The following is a 17,762-nucleotide window of genomic DNA, read 5'->3' as shown; positions in this document are numbered from 1 at the left end:
TCGCCACCTGCTATATGGGACCCCGCCCTAAGGGGTCCCGCATTTTACATAAAATATGAAGGTGTCCATTCACTGACGGCAGAGAACATGGGAATGGTTAAGACACAACATATAATCTGGATAAGCATACTATAAACAACAGGTTTAGGCCTCATGCACACATTCAGTATTTGATCAGTTTTTTACCTCAGTATTTGTAGCCAAAACCAGGAGTGGGACAATCAGAGGAAAGTATAATAGAAACACGGGCACCACTTCTGGTTTTCGCTAATAAAATGGATGTAAAATAATGACCAAAAACTGAGCGTGGCCCTAGTCACATAACAGAGGAAAATCCCTTTAAACTCATTCTGCACTCTTTACATGGAGCATATACTTACTGAGATTGTACCATTGTCTAGCCCCACAGACAGCCTCCGGGTTTCCGGGTTAAAAGACATGCATGAACATGGAGCTGAAAGATATGAACATGTGGTGATGTTAGCAACAATCCTATACCCGGAGCCTGAATCAATTCATCATTGATACGCACGGATCGGCTTCCTTTACTGTAGAAGGCCAAACATGAAATGTATTAGTAGGCCAAGCCCCCCACAGCGGGAGCACAGACCCAGTTACAGTGCTGGCCAAAAGTATTGGCACCCCCTGCAATTCTGTCAGATAATACTCAGTTTCTTCTTGAAAATGATTGCAATCACAAATTCTTTGGTATTCTTATCTTCATTATTTTAATTGCAATGAAAAAACACACAAAAGAGAATTAAACAAAAATCAAATCATTGATAATTTCACACAAAACTCCAAAAATGTGCCAGACAAAAGTATTGGCACCCTTAGGGGTGCTTCACACATAGCGAGATCGCTACCGAAATCGCTGCTACGGCACGGTTTTGGTGACGCAGCAGTGACCTCATTAGCGATCTCGCTGTGTGTGACACTGAGCAGCGATCTGGCCCCTGCTGCGAGATCGCTGCTCGTTACACACAGCCCTGGTTCGTTTTCTTCAAAGGCGCTCTCCCGCTGTGACACACAGATCGCTGTGTGTGACAGCAAGAGAGCGACGAAATGAAGCGAGCAGGGAGCAGGAGCCGGCGCTTGGCAGCTGTGGTAAGCTGTAACCAGGGTAAACATCGGGTAACCAAGGTGGTTACCCGATATTTACCTTAGTTGCCAGCCTCCGCAGCTCTCACGCTGCCTGTGCTGCCGGCTCCGGCTCTCTGCACATGTAGCTGCAGTACACATCGGGTTAATTAACCCGATGTGTACTGTAGCTAGGAGCGCAAGGAGCCAGCGCTAAGCAGTGTGCGCGGCTCCCTGCTCTCACGGTTATGATCGCTGCTTCGGCTGCTGTGTTTGACAGCTAAGCAGCGATCATAACAGCGACTTACAAGGTCACTGTTACGTCACAGAAAATGGTAACGTAACAGCGACCTCGTTGTCGCTGTCGCTTAGTGTGAACCAGCCCTTAGCCTAATACTTGGTTGCACAACCTTTAGCCAAAATAACTGCGAACAACCGCTTCCGGTAACCATCAATGAGTTTCTTACAATGCTCTGCTGGAATTTTAGACCATTCTTCTTTGGCAAACTGCTCCAGGTCCCTGAGATGTGAAGGGTGCCTTCTCCAAACTGCCATTTTGAGATCTCTCCACCGGTGTTCTATGGGATTCAGGTCTGGACTCATTGCTGGCCACTTTAGTAGTCTCCAGTGCTTTCTATCAAACCATTTTCTAGTGCTTTTTGAAGTGTGTTTTGAGTCATTGTCCTGCTGGAAAACCCATGACCTCTGAGGAAGACCCAGCTTTCTCACACTGGGCCCTATATTATGCTGCAAAATTTGTTGGTAGTCTTCAGACTTCATAATGCCATGCACACGGTAAAGCAGTCCAGTGCCATAGGCAGCAAAGCAACCCCAAAACATCAGGGAACCTCCGCCATGTTTGACTGTAGGGACAGTGTTCTTTTCTGTGAATGCCTCTTTTTTTTTTCCTGTAAACTATGTTGATGGCTTTTCCCAAAAAGCTCTACTTTTGTCTCATCTGACAAGAGGAACATTCTTCCAAAACGGTTTAGGCTCTCAGGTAAGTTTTGGCAAATTCCAGACTGGCTTTTTTTATGTTTTGGGGTAAAAAGTGGGGTCTTCCTGGGTATCCTACCATACAGTCCCTTTTCATTCAGACGCCAACAGATAGTACGTGTTGACACTGTTGTACCCTCGGACTTTCTCCACCATCCGCACAATCTTGCATTGAAATCTCTCGTCATTTTTCTTTTCCTTCCACATCTAGGGAGGTTAGCCACAGTGCCATGGGCTTTAAACTTATTGATGACTCTGCGCACCGTAGACACAGGAACTTTCAGGTCTTTGGAGATGGACTTGTAGCCTTGAGATTGCTCATGATTCCTCACAATTTGGATTCTCAAGTCCTCAGACAGTTCTTTGGTCTTCTTTCTCTTCTCCATGCTCAATGTGGTACACACAAGGACACAGGACAGAGGTTGAGTCAACTTTAATCCATGTCAACTGGCTGCAAGTGTGATTTAGTTATTGCCAACACCTGTTAGGTGCCACAGGTAAGTTACAGGTGCTGTTAATTACACAAATTACAGAAGCATCACATGATTTTTCAAACAGTGCCAATACTTTCGTCCACCCCCTTTATGTTTGGTGTGGAATTATATCCAATTTGGCTTTATGATTTTTTTTTTTTTTTTTTTTCATTGAAGACAAATTAAATGAAGATAATAATACCAAAGAATTTGTGATTGCAATCATTTTCAAGAAGAAACAGTATTATCTGACAGAATTGCAGGGGTGCCAATACTTTTGGCCAGCACTGTATGTGTAATGTGTATGAGGGCCTTATATGGTGGTGGCGATGGTGAGGGGGGCTGAGTAAAATAGCGGAAATGTTGACAGCCTCATTCACTATCTGAAAAAAAAAAAATACAGGCAAGAATGAAATCTGCAAGAGACTTACAGATGAGAAACAATGGAGATGGGAAAATATACACTTTTCATTTAGCTGCCCAATAATTCTATATGCAAAGATATTCAGCTAAGATTAAAGGGTACACCAAGGAAATACATTTTTACTGTCCCTTCCCCCAAACTATAAAGATAAGATCCAAAGTGCTGTTTCATATCTTCACACCCCCTGTAATTCAGTGTGATTCTGGAGCTGTTCTTTGCTCCTCCCCTCTGGGACATTACATCATATCAGGGGGTGTGGACTGTTCCATACTGTTGGTAACAGCCAGCCCCTTGATATTAGCGGATTCCCTGAAGACAAAACTAGGGGATGGCCATACCACCACCACACCCTGTCCTCAAAGAGAAGCAGCTATTATCAAAGGGTTGGCTGTTAACAGCATGGAGCAGGCTACGGCCCCCTAATGTGTTATGCAACGTCCCAGAGGAGAGGGGGAGCAGCAAGAGCAGCTCCAGTGTCACACTGAATTATAGCTAGTGCGAGGATACAGAACTGCACTGGATATTTCATCTTTATAGTTCATGAGAGCAGGGACAGACACACACACATACTATATTATATATCTATCTATCTCGCTATATCCGTGTGAGGGCCTGTATTTTTCAGGGTCGAGTTGTAATGTTAAATGACACCATTCATTTTATATAATGTGATGTACTGGAAAGTTTAAAAAAAATAAAAGAAAATTAAAAAAAAAAAAAAAAATTAAGCGTCGCAAAATGAGGGTAAAAAAAAAAATAAAAAAATTCTCCAATTGTTTAGGGGATTTTTAATTTGCAGAGCTCAATCTTACCATAAAATTGTGCTGCCTATATGATTCTCCAAGTCAGCACAATTACGGAGATTGCCAAACATGCATAGTTTTTGTTTCATTTAAAAAGTGGTGACTTTTTTCCTCCTTTTAGAATTTATTTTTTTTTTCCCCAAATACAAAAACACAAACAAACGTTGCTTGTGTCGTCACGTTTTGAATTATCGAGAGATGGAGCTGTATGCGGGTTTGTTTTTTGCGACCTGAGCCACTCTTTTTTGGGTATGGTTGAGGCATATACAATGCTTTGTTTGCCTGTTATTACATTTTTTCCTCTTGCAGTGCCCGAAATACAGCAATTCTGGTGTTCTGATTTTTTTTCTCATTATGTGGTTTATAGATCAGATTAATGCATTTTAGATTTTCATAGATTGGATTTTTATGAAAGCAGCAATAAATGTAATTTAATTTTCTTTTTTTTTAATGGGGAATAAGAGGGTATGATATGAACTTTTTTGTAAAAAAAAAAAAAAAATAAAAAAAATAAAAAATACATTATTTTACGCTTTTCACTGTGTTTGACAGTCCCCTTCTAGGGCTTGAAACTGATTATTTAACCACTTTTGCTCTATACAGCTGTATATAATGCGGTCACATTGCTGTATATAGCAGAAATCACAATTACGATCCACAGGCTGGTTTTCACTAAGTACCAACATAATAAACACCGGGTTCTTCAGCAGACCCCTGGCTGTCATGGCAGCGCATCAGCGTCCCGTGCTTGTGTCTTGGTAGCGCCGATGAGGTGTTAGAATGGCACGTCTTGTTGCTGGCGTACATTAAATGCCACTGTCACAGATTGACCGTGGTATTTAACACATTAAGGCTGTGTCCGCACTTTGCTTTTTACCTGCTTTTTCAACTGCAGCGTTTAATGCCAAAATGGATGTGTTCTGCTTTTCAAGCATAGTCTATGGGAATTTGGGTTTCTTGTGCGCACTATGCAGTTAAAAATGCTGCCTTTTTGTGGCAGAAATTTGGGCAAAAACTCAGCTTTGCAGTGCAAAACCCAAATGTCTAAAACAATTGACATGTTGCTTCTTTGAAAAGCAGAACACATCCATTTTGGCATTAAACGCTGCAGCTGAAAAAGCAGGTAAAAAGCAAAGTGCGGACATAGCCTCACAGCAGTTATCGGAGCTCCGCTCCACATGTGGCTGTTAACAGGCAGATGATGGCTGAATATCACAGCCATCAATGCCGAGATAGATGCAGGCTCTGATTGCAATTGTGGGTAATCAATGCTTGGCCTAAAAATGGAGCTGCAGGTCAGCAAGCTGCAATGAGAGGTGGCCGAGTACTTGTCAGTCTCCTATGGACCTACACGATGGCAGCAGATCAGCAAAGTAGCGCTATTGCTAAATGCTCACGTCTTTGCTAATCTATGAGACTTGGACCCATTTGGTGTCACTTTTACCTCTACAAACCCTACAAGCCTCTTCCTCCTATTGTCCATCTTACTGCGTCTTCCATTCCATCCATACTGCCAGTCCATCCCCTCCTGCTTCTTCCCCTGCTCGCCGTACCCGGTTGGTTCTATGCCTCCTCTACGTTCATCCCTCCCATTTCTTCCCGTGCTTTGTTTTTTTAGAGTAAAGGGGTCTAGACAGCTGGCTATAGAATCACACCTCAGCCTACTGGGCACGTACCCCTGTACTGCAACTGTCTGAAGCATTTGATCACACCAAGTATCAGAATCATAGGTCCTTATGATGCCATTAGTTGAGTAATCATACCTATGATTGGCAAAAAGAAACAATGTAACAGGGTCATAGATATGTGTCGATATTTTGCCTTAACCCTAGAACGCATACCTGGGGCCTCGCAGGCCTGCCAGGTCATTTGTTTTCTATGGTAGATTGAATTGCTTGCGCGTTCTAGGGTTAAAAGGGGTTGTCCACTACTCGGACAACCCTTTCTCAACTCTCCCCACCTTTGGATGTATCAATCATAAATAGAAAGTGAACGGCCAGCTGCGGAGCTGACTTTCTCTTGCGGTTTGATTTGTCTGAAGGTGGGGAGAGTGAAGCTAGCACCGATTGAGGCAATGCTCGCAAGAAATCGCATCACAATCAATGTAATGGTGCCAACACCGGAGGGGAGCATAGGCAGTGTTATTTTAACAAATAACTCAGATTGAGAAGGGGTTGTCAGAGTAGTGGAAAATCCCTTTAAAAGGTAACCAGTCACCAGATTTTACCCTATGCAACTAAAGGGTGCTTTACACGCTGCGACATCGATAACGATATATCGTCAGGGTCACGTCGTTAGTGATGCACATCCGGTGCCGGTAGCAACATCGCAGCGTGTGACACCTATGAGCGACGATCGCAAAATCGTTCAAAAACGGTGATTGTTGACACGTCGCTCTTTTCCTTAATATCGCTGCTGCCACAGGTACGATGTTGTTCCTCGTTCCTGCGGCAGCACACATCGCTGTGTGTGACACCACAGGAACGAAGAACATCTCCTTACCTGCGTCCACCGGCAATGAGGAAGGAAGGAGGTGGGTGAGATGTTACATCCCGCTCATCTTCGCTTCTATTGGCTGGCCGCTTAGTGATGCCGCTATGACAGCGAACGCACCTCCCCCTTGAGGGAGTGGTTGTTCGGTGTTCACAGCGACGTCGCTGCACAGGTATGTGCGTGTGACACTGCTGTAGCGATAATGTTCACTACGGCAGCAATCACCACATATCGCACCAACGATTCACGTCTACACTGCTCAGTACTGCTTTATAATGCCGCCCCCCATGTTGTTGCATATTTAATGATGAAGTCTAAGCGGAAAACTTTTTTCCTTGTGGAGACCTGACAAACCAGTCTGGCTGTCAGTGAGGGGTCTTATAGCTGCAATGCCCCTCTAGGAAATATTCACGTCGTCTCTCCAGGGAGGAAGGAAACGAACTGTAGTGCCACCTATTGGAAGTAGCAATCCTAAAAGTCAAAAGTGACCCTTTAACAAACCTTTTCATATGACTCCCATACTTTGCACTGACTAGGGGCAATCAGTCTCCGCAAGGAGAAAGGTTTTCCCCTTAGACCCCACTATAGCTTCTCATAGCCAGATCAGATCTCATACTTTGCACTGACGAGGAGCAATCACCCCGAAACACAGTGTCTGCAAATTGAGGTTCTGATCTGGCATAAATCCTTAGTCATATGAAAAGGCTCGTTAAAGGGCCACTTTTGACTTTTAGGATTGCTACTTCCAATAGGTGGCACTAGAGTTAAGGGGGCTTTACACGCTAAGACATCGCTAATGCGAACTCGTTGGGGTCATGGAATTGGTGACGCACATCCGGCCGCATTAGTGATGCTGTTGCGTGTGACACCGATGAGCGATTTTGCATCGTTGCAAAAACGTGCAAAATCGCTCATCGGTGACATGGGGGTCCATTCTCAAATATCGTTACTGCAGCAGTAACGAGGTTGTTCCTCGTTCCTGCGGCAGCACACATCGCTCCGTGTGACGCCGCAGGAACGAGAAAGCTCTCCTTACCTGCCTCCCGCCCGCTATGCGGAAGGAAGGAGGTGGGCGGGATGTTACGTCCCGCTCAGCTCCGCCCCTCCGCTGCTATTGGGCGGCCGCTCAGTGACGTCGCTGTGACGCCGCACGGACCGCCCCCTTAGAAAGGAGGCGGTTCGCCGGTCACAGCGACGTCACCGGACAGGTAAGTATGTGTGACGGGTCTGCGCGATGTTGTGCGGCACGGGCAGCGATTTGCCCGTGTCGCGCAACAGATGGGGGCGGGTACCCACACTAGCGATATCGGGACCGATATCGCAGTGTGTAAAGCCCGCCTTAGTCTCCATCCTCCCTGGAGAGACAATTTGAATATTTAATGATGAAGAACAGGAATCCCTCCCTGTGTGCTGTCATGGGTATGGGAGACAGTGTAGCAGCCAACCACCAACTCAGAGTCAATTTGTTGGCCAGAAATCGGACAGTTTAGTCTCAATAGTTACTTCAAAGCACAGTTACGCTGAGTACCCTTTAAAACTAAATCGATTACTAAATCTTCTCATCTGGAATTGCTTTTTTCCAGTAAAAGGAACTCTCGAGTAATGCAAAGTGTTGGGAAAAAAACAAAAAACACAGCTACAATCTGTTGAGGTTCTAAAAAGTGAGAATTTATTTTTTTTTGCTTTCTTTAGATACCGTAGTTAGTGTGCTGATATTATTCTTCCTCGTGTTGCGCATCTGTTACAATATTCATCTTAAGCAACTACAGAAATATTATTCTTCAGTCATAGATTCTTTACAAATTTAAATCAAGACTAATTAATTCTGTTAGCCTATTTTCACCATGTAATCTGAGAGCAGCATGACGTAGGGGCAGAGTTGTATCCCTTACTGAACTGCTCGCTGCAGTTTGGATAAAATCATAGTTTTCCTGCTGTAAATGCAGTAGTGTTCAGTATGCTACAGATCCGCACACCAACAGCTCTGGTTGGCAGCAAGTAATCTATGGGGGTCGGGTTATGCAGATTAGCTGGTCTGGTGATCATCATTATTCCTCTAACATTAATTTCCTGCTGATAAAACACTGATTTTATTGAAACTTCAGCCAACAGCCACGTGAATGACACATCCCTGTAATTAGGGTTTCTGTCTCTACATTATGCTGCTCTCAGATTAAAATAGCAAAAACCCAACAGACTCCTTTTAAGTCAGTGAAAGGTAGACGAAGAACTGATAAAGAGTACATTTTAGAATAAACTTTACTGATAATGAACTAATGATAAAATTTAAAACGGATGATCCCGTATGAGATATTCATGGCATTTAGTGCATGTTAGCAAATGGAAAGAGCCAAACAGTGAGTAATGAGTCCTGTGCTCAGAGTAGATACAGGTCTGAGCGGTGAGACACACGTCTATCCTGTGGTATAAATGTTACCATCTTGGAGAATAACACTTGAAGCGTTAGGGCCCGTGCCCACAATCAGGATTACTAGTATTTTAGATGCAGAGTATTTTGCTGTGTAGCACAGAGGATGGGATTTCTAGAAATCTCTGGCGTACTGTGCTTCTTTTTAACGCTGCGTAAATTGACCCGCAATGCGAGTTACCTATCCGCAGCATGTTAATTTCTCATGCAGAGACACTTGAGTCAACTGCGTGGGAGAATGCAGCAAAAATACGCCTAGAACGCCATATAACCCCGATCATGGGCACGTACCCCAACTGTGTAATCCCTGATCATGGGCACGTACCCCAACTGTGTAATCCCTGTGACTATAACCCTGATCATGGGCACGTATCCCAACTGTGTAATCACTGACTATAACCCTGATCACGGGCATGTACCCCAACTGTGTAATCCCTGTGACTATAACCCTGATCATGGGCACGTACCCCAACTGTGTAATGGCTGTCACTATAACCCTGATCATGGGCACGTACCCCAACTGTGTAATCCCTGTGACTATAACCCTGATAATGGGCACGTACCCCAACTGTGTAATCACTGACTATAACCCTGATCATGGGCACGTACCCCAACTGTGTAATGGCTGTGACTATAACCCTGATCATGGGCACGTACCCCAACTGTGTAATCCCTGTGTATAACCCTGATCACGGGCACGTACCCCAACTGTGTAATCACTGACTATAACCCTGATCATGGGCACGTACCCCAACTGTGTAATGGCGATCACTATACCCCTGATCACGGGCACGTACCCCAACTGTGTAATCCCTGTGACTATAACCCTGATCATGGGCACGTACCCCAACTGTGTAATGGCTGTCACTATAACCCTGATCATGGGCATGTACCCCAACTGTGTAATGGCTGTGACTATATAAAATAACAGACTTACCTGGCATGGAATGATAAATACTGGGCCAGAACTGACCGCTGTCCCTCTTCATCCACACACGAACGGTCCTAAAATAGTTACAAATAAAAGGTTTACACAGATTTATTCCTGCAACATAATTACATTAGGCGATCACCTACCTAGATCATTGTGCCAACAGCCATCAGTCACAACTGAATGAACCACGTTATGTCAGATGTAACTCATCTGATTTGTGGGACCAGGGGCGGACATATAGGGGCAACCTGTGCAGAGGGGCAAGGGTCCAAGAAGTGAGGGGGCAGCTACATCCTCCAAAACAGGGGGAATTGTGCAGTATGAGGAGATATGGAGAGGCGCTGGGCCCATATATTATCTTTTGCACAGTGGCCTCTTCTGTGTCCGCTCCCGTATGGGACTATCTGGAAGATCCTATACATGGCAGACTGGACTTGGGCTGATAAGAGTGGATCTGATCTGGCAGGAATGTAGTGTGGTCTATGGGCAGCGTCACTTACTAAATCTATAGCAAGATCCTTTCCCCCCTCCCGACATGCTGCTTCCTCTCGTCATGTAATAGAGCGCATCTTATAACTCTTATTACATCTGTGCTGTTCCTGTAATTCCACTGAAATATATGAATAAACTGACAAGTGGGTGTTACCATTCATTGTGAAAGAGGTGTGTCCTACACTGTCCACACTGATTGGACACTGAGTGCAGAGACACGCCCCCAACTAGTAAGGCCTGGGTAACACACAAGAAGAGATCCTCCAGAATTCTTATATCCTCAGGGATGCCAGTACTTATCAGGGCAGACAGGTCAGAGGTGACAGCTTTACTTTATAGGGGTTGTTCCATTTCAGAAAACTTTAAACCATACTCTGTTTCTTTTATAAGTAACTCAAACAGCATTATTTATGGTTCCTGGGTCCAGCAACATTTCTCTGCTACTGCCCTGGTCTGTTTGGCAGACTATGATGTCCCTGCTGCAGCCAATCATTGAGGACAGCAGCTCTGCCCGCATAAGCCACTGAGATCGGTAACTGGCTGCAGCACTTTTGATGTGACATCACCACTGCAACTGGTGCAGTGGGGGAGGGCCGGCCCTGGACGGGGAGGGCCACCACTGCACAGGGAGGGCCACCACTGCACGGGGAGGGCCACCACTGCACGGGGAGGGCCACCACTGCACGGGGAGGGCCACCACTGCACGGGGAGGGCCACCACTGCACGGGGAGGGCCACCACTGCACGGGGAGGGCCGGCCCTATTCAGTAGGTTTCTCAATAACTAACTGTGTATGGCAATACGTTTAAAAAAAAAAAAAAAAAACAACCCTTAAAGATGCTCTCACAGATTTATTTAGCACCTACTGTCTTCTCCGGGTTCCGGAGCTGTTCTGGTCCTCTCGTTACATTACCGCTATTTAGGCTCTCTGGCTCGCACTCTGTGTGCCTTTTTCAATTTAAGTCTATGGAGCCTTGTTCTGACCCCACATAGCCTTACATTGTAAAAGCCACTTTCAGGTCACACAGAGCGCGGTGTGATCTGGAGTCTGCAGAGCGGAGACGACACTGAGAAGAGGAGCAGAATGGCGCTGGATCCCGGAGAAGGCGTGGGTAGGGGAGGATATTAAAAACACACTCGCACTACAGACAGATTTATTATAGAAATAAATAAATCTTAAAAAGGGGAATCTGTCACCACTTTGACCTTTTTACAATGTGAATATGGGCATATGGGTTATAGACTGCTGACAACTGTCTTATTTTTCGGTCTCATATCAGATGCCTTGTTGTGGAATAAATAAATTATATATATATATATATATATATATATATATATATATATATATATATATATATATATATATATATATATATATATATATATATATATATATATATATATATACACACATACACATACACATACATATATATATATATACATACATATACACATACATACATATATATATCTATATACATACATATACACATACATACATATATATATATATATACACACATACATACATATATATATACATACATACATACATACATACACACATACATATATATACACATACATACATACATATACACATATATATACATATATATATATACACACATACATACATACATATACACATACATATATATACATATATATATACACATACATACATATACACATACATATATATACATATATATATACACATACATACATACATATACACATATATATATATATATATACACACATATACATGTAAATATATATATATATATATATATATATATATATATATATATATATACAAACTCTTCCAGGCTAGGGGGCGGGTGCTGCCTGAGCAATAACTCCGCCTCCAGAGCTTGTTTTAGGTAAAAGGGGTGTTACCAGTGCGAGACAAGTAACTGACACAGAACAGGAGAAATGAAATTTGTCTTTCACATGCATTTTTTGCAGCTCCCTGAGCTCTGCTGCATTGCAACAATATTTTAACACTGTCTGCCTGCGAGATAGAGGCTGAAACTGAGAGGAGCCTGCAGAAGTATTAGTTATAATCACACATCACACTGGTAATGCCCATTTTATTTAAAATGAGCACTGGAGGCGGAGTTATCTTCCAGGCAGCAGCTGCCCCATAGCCTGGAAGAGCTCATTTACATAGTGATAAAAGATGATATTTCAATAACAACTCATCTGATATGAGCCATAAGGTATTTTTTTTCTTCTTCTTCAAGCATACTATAACCTGTACGCCCATATTAAATAGTTTAAAAAGGTCAAAAAAAAAAAAAAAGTCGACAGATTCCCTTTAAAGGAGAGCTAGTGAGCAGTAAGATGAAATTCTACAGTTCGTAAACGCATACAGCATGGTGTGCGAGACGATCCTTAGCTCAGTAACCCGGGGTGATGATCCAGGGTTGGCATTGCAGCAATCAGGTCCCTGTGATCGCAGTACAGGGACCCGATCGCCGGGGAGAGGCAAGTGATTGCTCACCCTGCTTCCTGAATGCTGCAATCGCATTGATCACAGCATTCAGGGGGTTAAACTACCGGGATAAGCGCAGGCACTGCTCCTGGCAGTGAGAGCAGGTTCCCGGCTGTAACATCAGCTGGAGACCTGGCAGTGATTGTGGGGATATTGCACCCGAATCCCCACGATCGCCATAACAAAAAAAAAAAAAAAAAAAAACTTACATATACACATACAAAAAACAAATGGAAAAACCACATGGTAAAGAAAAAAAAAAAAAGTAAACGCAATAAATAACGCCGTGTTTTCTGCTGCGTTTTTCCTGCCAAAACATGCAGTTTTGTGCGCAGATAATCTGAACCCAAATTTGCTACGTGGGCACATATCCTTACACTTATTAATCAGAAGGGAAGGGGACTGCAAGGGGCACTGGGTATCCGCGGAGCTCTGGTCAGGTTTCCCAGAAATGAGAACTAAATTTACAATTTTATTGGGGTTTAAATAACACGTAAAGGGGTCCATTCATCATGTGCTTGTCGCCTAAGCTGAGCGCAGCATAATAATGTAGAGCCAGAGACCCTGATTCCAGCATGGTAAGTTCCCAAATGTGACATTTTAGGAATTTGAATCACAGCTGGGAAATTTGAGGGCTGGGAAAGGTCAAAGAACTGGTAATGATAAAATATAACTGGCGTCTACCTCTGTTTAGGAGGTGTTTTATTTGGTGCTCTGATCCAGTGAAGCTCTCAACGAAACGCGTAGGGAGCCTGGAGCACACCATTTACGGATCAGCATTTAAGGGGTTTGGTGCAGCTATGTACAATAGCTCGTCCTTGGAGATCCAGCAGTCACCAGGACATCTATTCTGCACTATGAAGAGAAACCGGTGAGACGGTTCTTTTTTACGCCTTGCAATGTAGGGTATTTATTGGCACCCTTTATACAGAGGGTATCCGCAAATTGGTATTAATCTGTTGCATTAGTTGGCTCTATTTATCCTTACTGACATAGGTTAATAGGCCCTCTGGCTTATATAATCATTTTATTCTTTTGCCATACTATATTGGTGGGTTAGTGTTTCTATGTTCGTATGTTTCCCCAATTTTTTTTTTAACGTATTGATAAAAGTTATATATTTTATCATTACCCAGTTTAAATCACACTTTCTAATTTTTGGGGTAAATTGCTCTTGCTATTGAGAAAGGTCAAAGAATAAGATTATATAATAATAATAATAATAATAATAATAATAATAATAATAATAATAATAATAATAATAATAATAATATTATTATTATGGAGAAAAAGGAAAAAAAAAAAAGAAAAAAAAAAAGAAGATCGGGGCAGACATATTGGTCAACGTGTGCAGCCGAAGAGGTAAGGGGGCCCATTTATACCTCCAAAGTAGAAGAAGTTGTACATTCTGATGAGCTGTTGGGCTACAGAGGGCCCGTATATAGTTCTAGCCCAGGGGGCCTCCTCTGCCAGTGATCGTACTCCCCCGTCCTCTCTGCTCCTCAGGGTGAGAGTTCTGTTCTCCTGGCACTGAGGCCAGTAACAGGCCACACGCAGTCATGTGGAAAACCATGAACTGATTGATGTCAATGGCGTAAGCAGCCCCCCTACCTGACCACGTGAAGCTAACCTCTGACCTCAGAGTCTGAAGAACAGGAGGCCGTTGCTTCGGTGGGAGCGGTGGTATACAGACAGACGAGCAGAACGTAATTAAGGCTACTTTCACACATCCGGTTTGAGCACTGCGGCTCAATCCGGCTGTGAAAACTATGCAACGGATGCGGCGAAAACACCGCATCTGTTGCATAAGTTTTTACATGCGGCCCGTCCGTTTTTTTCCGGTTGCGGCATGCTACTGAGCATGCGCAGTGGAAAAAACCGCATGCGGCGACCGGATGCGTTTTTTTCCCGCATCGCGCCGCACCCGGCCTCCATAGGTATGCATTGAAAAATGCGCCGCAGCGGCCGGATGCGGCGCGATGCGGTGTTTTTTGCCGGAGCAAAAAACGTTGCAGGGAACGTTCGATCCGGCCGCGGCATCGGCTAAATCTGGCGCATGCGGCAAAAACCGGACTGAACGCAAGCCCCTGCGGCACAATACGGCACTAATGTAAGTCTATGCAAAAAAACCCGCAAACGGCGTTACAAAAGCCGGTTGCGGTTTTTCTGCAGAACGCCGTATTGTGCAGCAGAGCAAAAATCCGGATGTGTGAAAGTAGCCTTAGAACCTTTTAAGTGACACATCGCTGGAATTTGGGTCTCTGCCTCTACATTATCCTAACTGGTATCACATTGTTTTTGTTGGGGGATTTGTTGCCATTTTTGCGCCAAACTCTTAAAAATTGTAAAGATTTGAGAAACATGCTATTTTTTGCACGACTCTTTAAAAAAAAATGTAAGAGCGACGTAGCGTTCTGTCCCTGCAGAAATTTCTGCAGCGATTTGAACAGCACACGTGCGCTTCAAATCGCTGCAGAAAAGAGTCCGTAATGAAAAAAAAAAAGCCGATTTCATGCGCTCAGAGTGCAGCCCCTCCCTTAGACAGAGCGGGGGCTGCATGCAGAGCGCACGGAATAAGTGACGTCACTTCTTAGAATGCGCACTTTGGGCAGCAGCCGAAGCGCTGCGCTTATACACCACTTGCGCACCTCTCCTGCATAATCTTCATAGATTGTGCTGGGGACGCAGGACGCATGCAGTTACGCTGCGGTGCAGATTGCAGCGTAACTGCAAGCAAATACGCAACGTGCGCACATAGCCTTAACCTGTTCCAAAAAGCAAGTGGTATAGATTGTGCAAAAATTAGGTGACGTTTAGAGAAGTCTCAAATGATGAATTCGGGTAAAACAACTGAATTAACAAAAAACAGGCCAAAAAATGCAGAACAAAAAAGGGAAAAAAGAAACTAAAACAAGATAATGCTGACAAAAAAAAAAAAAAAAAAAGGTCACAAATAAATAGTGAATAAAGTGCAAAACATACAAAACTACAAGAACCAGTTTTACTGCACACAAAAAAAAAAAAAAAAAAAAAAAAAAGAAGAACAAGTGCAAAGACAAATAATGAATCAGGCCAAAAAGAGTCGCAATATGTCCCATAAGATTCTAGGAAACGCAGACACAGCAGATGCTCTTGGCCGGGGCTCAGTTTATTACGGAAGTAAACATTACAACGGGTGGAGTCCTCCTTGTGTCATACCACACAAATAAACAGCACACACTGTCACAGACGACAAGCCACGCGGAAAAAAAAAAAAGTATAAATAAATGTAAAGATTGTCATTTTTGTGGTGTACAGCTCGTTCCTGCAGTCTCAGTGTGTCCAGTTATCTAGGTAAGGCTAGTGTCACACTTGCGTTATGCGGCATCCGTTGCAATCCGCCGCCTGGAGGAATTACGGTACCGTTGCAGGAAGCAGTTTATTCCTCAAAGGCTTCTATTAAAAGGCAGAGTGCAACAGATGGTCTTGCGTTGCATCCGCCCTGCGGTGCATCAGTTGTTTTGTCGGTGACCATCAGTGATCGTCGGGCGGAGGGAACGCAGAATGTAGCGTTTTTTGTTGCTGTAGAAAACGCAATCCACAGGATTCCGTCAGGATCCGTTAAGAGGCATAATGAAAGTCTATGGCAAGGGATTCCAGTGCAGGATTCCATCATGTTCTACTCAGCATGTCCAGCAGAACGTTCTAAATCGTTTAAAATCCCTCCTGGTCTCTCTCTCTGTCTGTCGGTCTGTCTCACCCTCTCACCCCCTCTCTCATACTCACCAATCTCCGATGCGGCGCTGCACGGCGTTCACACTGCTCTGGCGGCTTCTCCAGCTTTTGAAAATGCCAGCTGCTCATTATTCCATCTCGAATTCCCTGCTTCCCCAGCTCCCCGGGACTCTACCTGGCTCATCTCGAATAGCCTTGGTGCGGTGGCAATTGGGGTAATAAGGAGTTAATGGAAGCCCATAGGTGCCACTAAGTCCTAGGTTAATCGTGGCAGGCGCCCCCCAAATACCCCTCCAGGTCCAGCATAATCCACACGAGGTCCCACGACGCTTTCAGCTCTGCTACATCAGAAGCTGACAGGAGCAGCCGTAGAACACCGCCACTCTGTCAGCTCCACACAGCAACTGAAGTGAGTCGCACTGTCAGCAGGGGAAGTCACTGCGGTAGTGCCGATGTGTGTACGGTGATGATGGATGCAGTAGTGCTGGTGTGTGTGCCATGATGATGGGTTCGGTAGTGCCGGGGTGTGTGCGGTGATGATGGGGGTGGTAGTGCCAGCGTGTATGCGGTGATAACGGAGGCCCTCTCTCTCTCGGCTAAAGAAAACTAAAAGAACGCAACGCATTATTTCACAGGAATCCGTTCCCTTTATTATCACACTATTTACAACGCATCAGTCACATGCGTCACACAACGCATTGTGACGGATACCAAACGACGCAAGTGTGAAACTAGCCTAAGACAAGCATGTGGCTAGGAAGCTCGGTGCTTTAGCTCCTGCTCACGTTGCTCTGAAGCTGGTGCTGGGTCAGCAAGAGGTCCCCAATTATTATCACAGTCTGCAGAGGCAAAGCCAACCCTGGGAACAGTCTAAAGGCTGCATGCCCACGATCAGTGCCTGCAGCATTTTGGATGCAGCGTGTTTTCACTGCTATGTACAGTACAGGCACAGTGGATGGGATTTCTAAAAATCCCACGCCCACTGAGTGTACGGCCCGCAGCGAAAACTGACCTGTGGCGCGACTTTCTTGAGCTGCAGCATGTCAATGCTTTGCTGCGGAGTTGCAAGCGTTCTGCATAGGTAGAACATAAATGAAAGATGGCAGAGCTTTGAACCCCGATCGTAGGCAAGGCCGCTGCAATCTCCTGCGGAGGAGACTCACGGCCCCGCTACGTCCAGGACACTGGGTCCTGATTGTGGGCACGTACGCTAAGGGCTCAGTGTGGACCATGACACTGGTTGGAACTGTCAGTCCTTAGGGCCACCACATCAGCTAGGAGGCAGAGTAGCAGTGTTCACCCCGAAAGACCCTTTCATTTTCTATTTATGTAATTCCTATAGATTTTTTTTTTTAGTAGGAAAAATATAGAGAAAAAAAAAAGGGGGGGGGGTTGTCCACTACTTTTACATCGATGGCCT

The 17,762-nt window shown here is 44.4% G+C and overlaps 1 protein-coding gene across 1 annotated transcript in view; it reads right to left on the bottom strand.

Moving 5' to 3' along the window:
- The window catches only part of WDFY2 (WD repeat and FYVE domain containing 2), a 129,264-nt gene that overhangs the window by 86,485 nt on the left and 25,017 nt on the right, over positions 1 to 17,762 (bottom strand). Inside the window, exons 2-3 of the mRNA XM_075334580.1 lie at positions 9,635 to 9,702; positions 381 to 454 (exon numbers count right to left, since the gene is read on the bottom strand). Of these exons, the coding sequence (XP_075190695.1) occupies positions 381 to 454; positions 9,635 to 9,702 (142 nt within the window). The remainder of the gene's footprint in view (positions 1 to 380; positions 455 to 9,634; positions 9,703 to 17,762) is intronic.

This window comes from Anomaloglossus baeobatrachus, chromosome 2, assembly GCF_048569485.1.
Source record: "Anomaloglossus baeobatrachus isolate aAnoBae1 chromosome 2, aAnoBae1.hap1, whole genome shotgun sequence".
NCBI classification, from domain to species: Eukaryota; Metazoa; Chordata; class Amphibia; order Anura; family Aromobatidae; genus Anomaloglossus; species Anomaloglossus baeobatrachus.
Note: the sequence above shows the minus strand (reverse complement) of the source record. Positions and strands in the feature narration are given on the sequence as shown.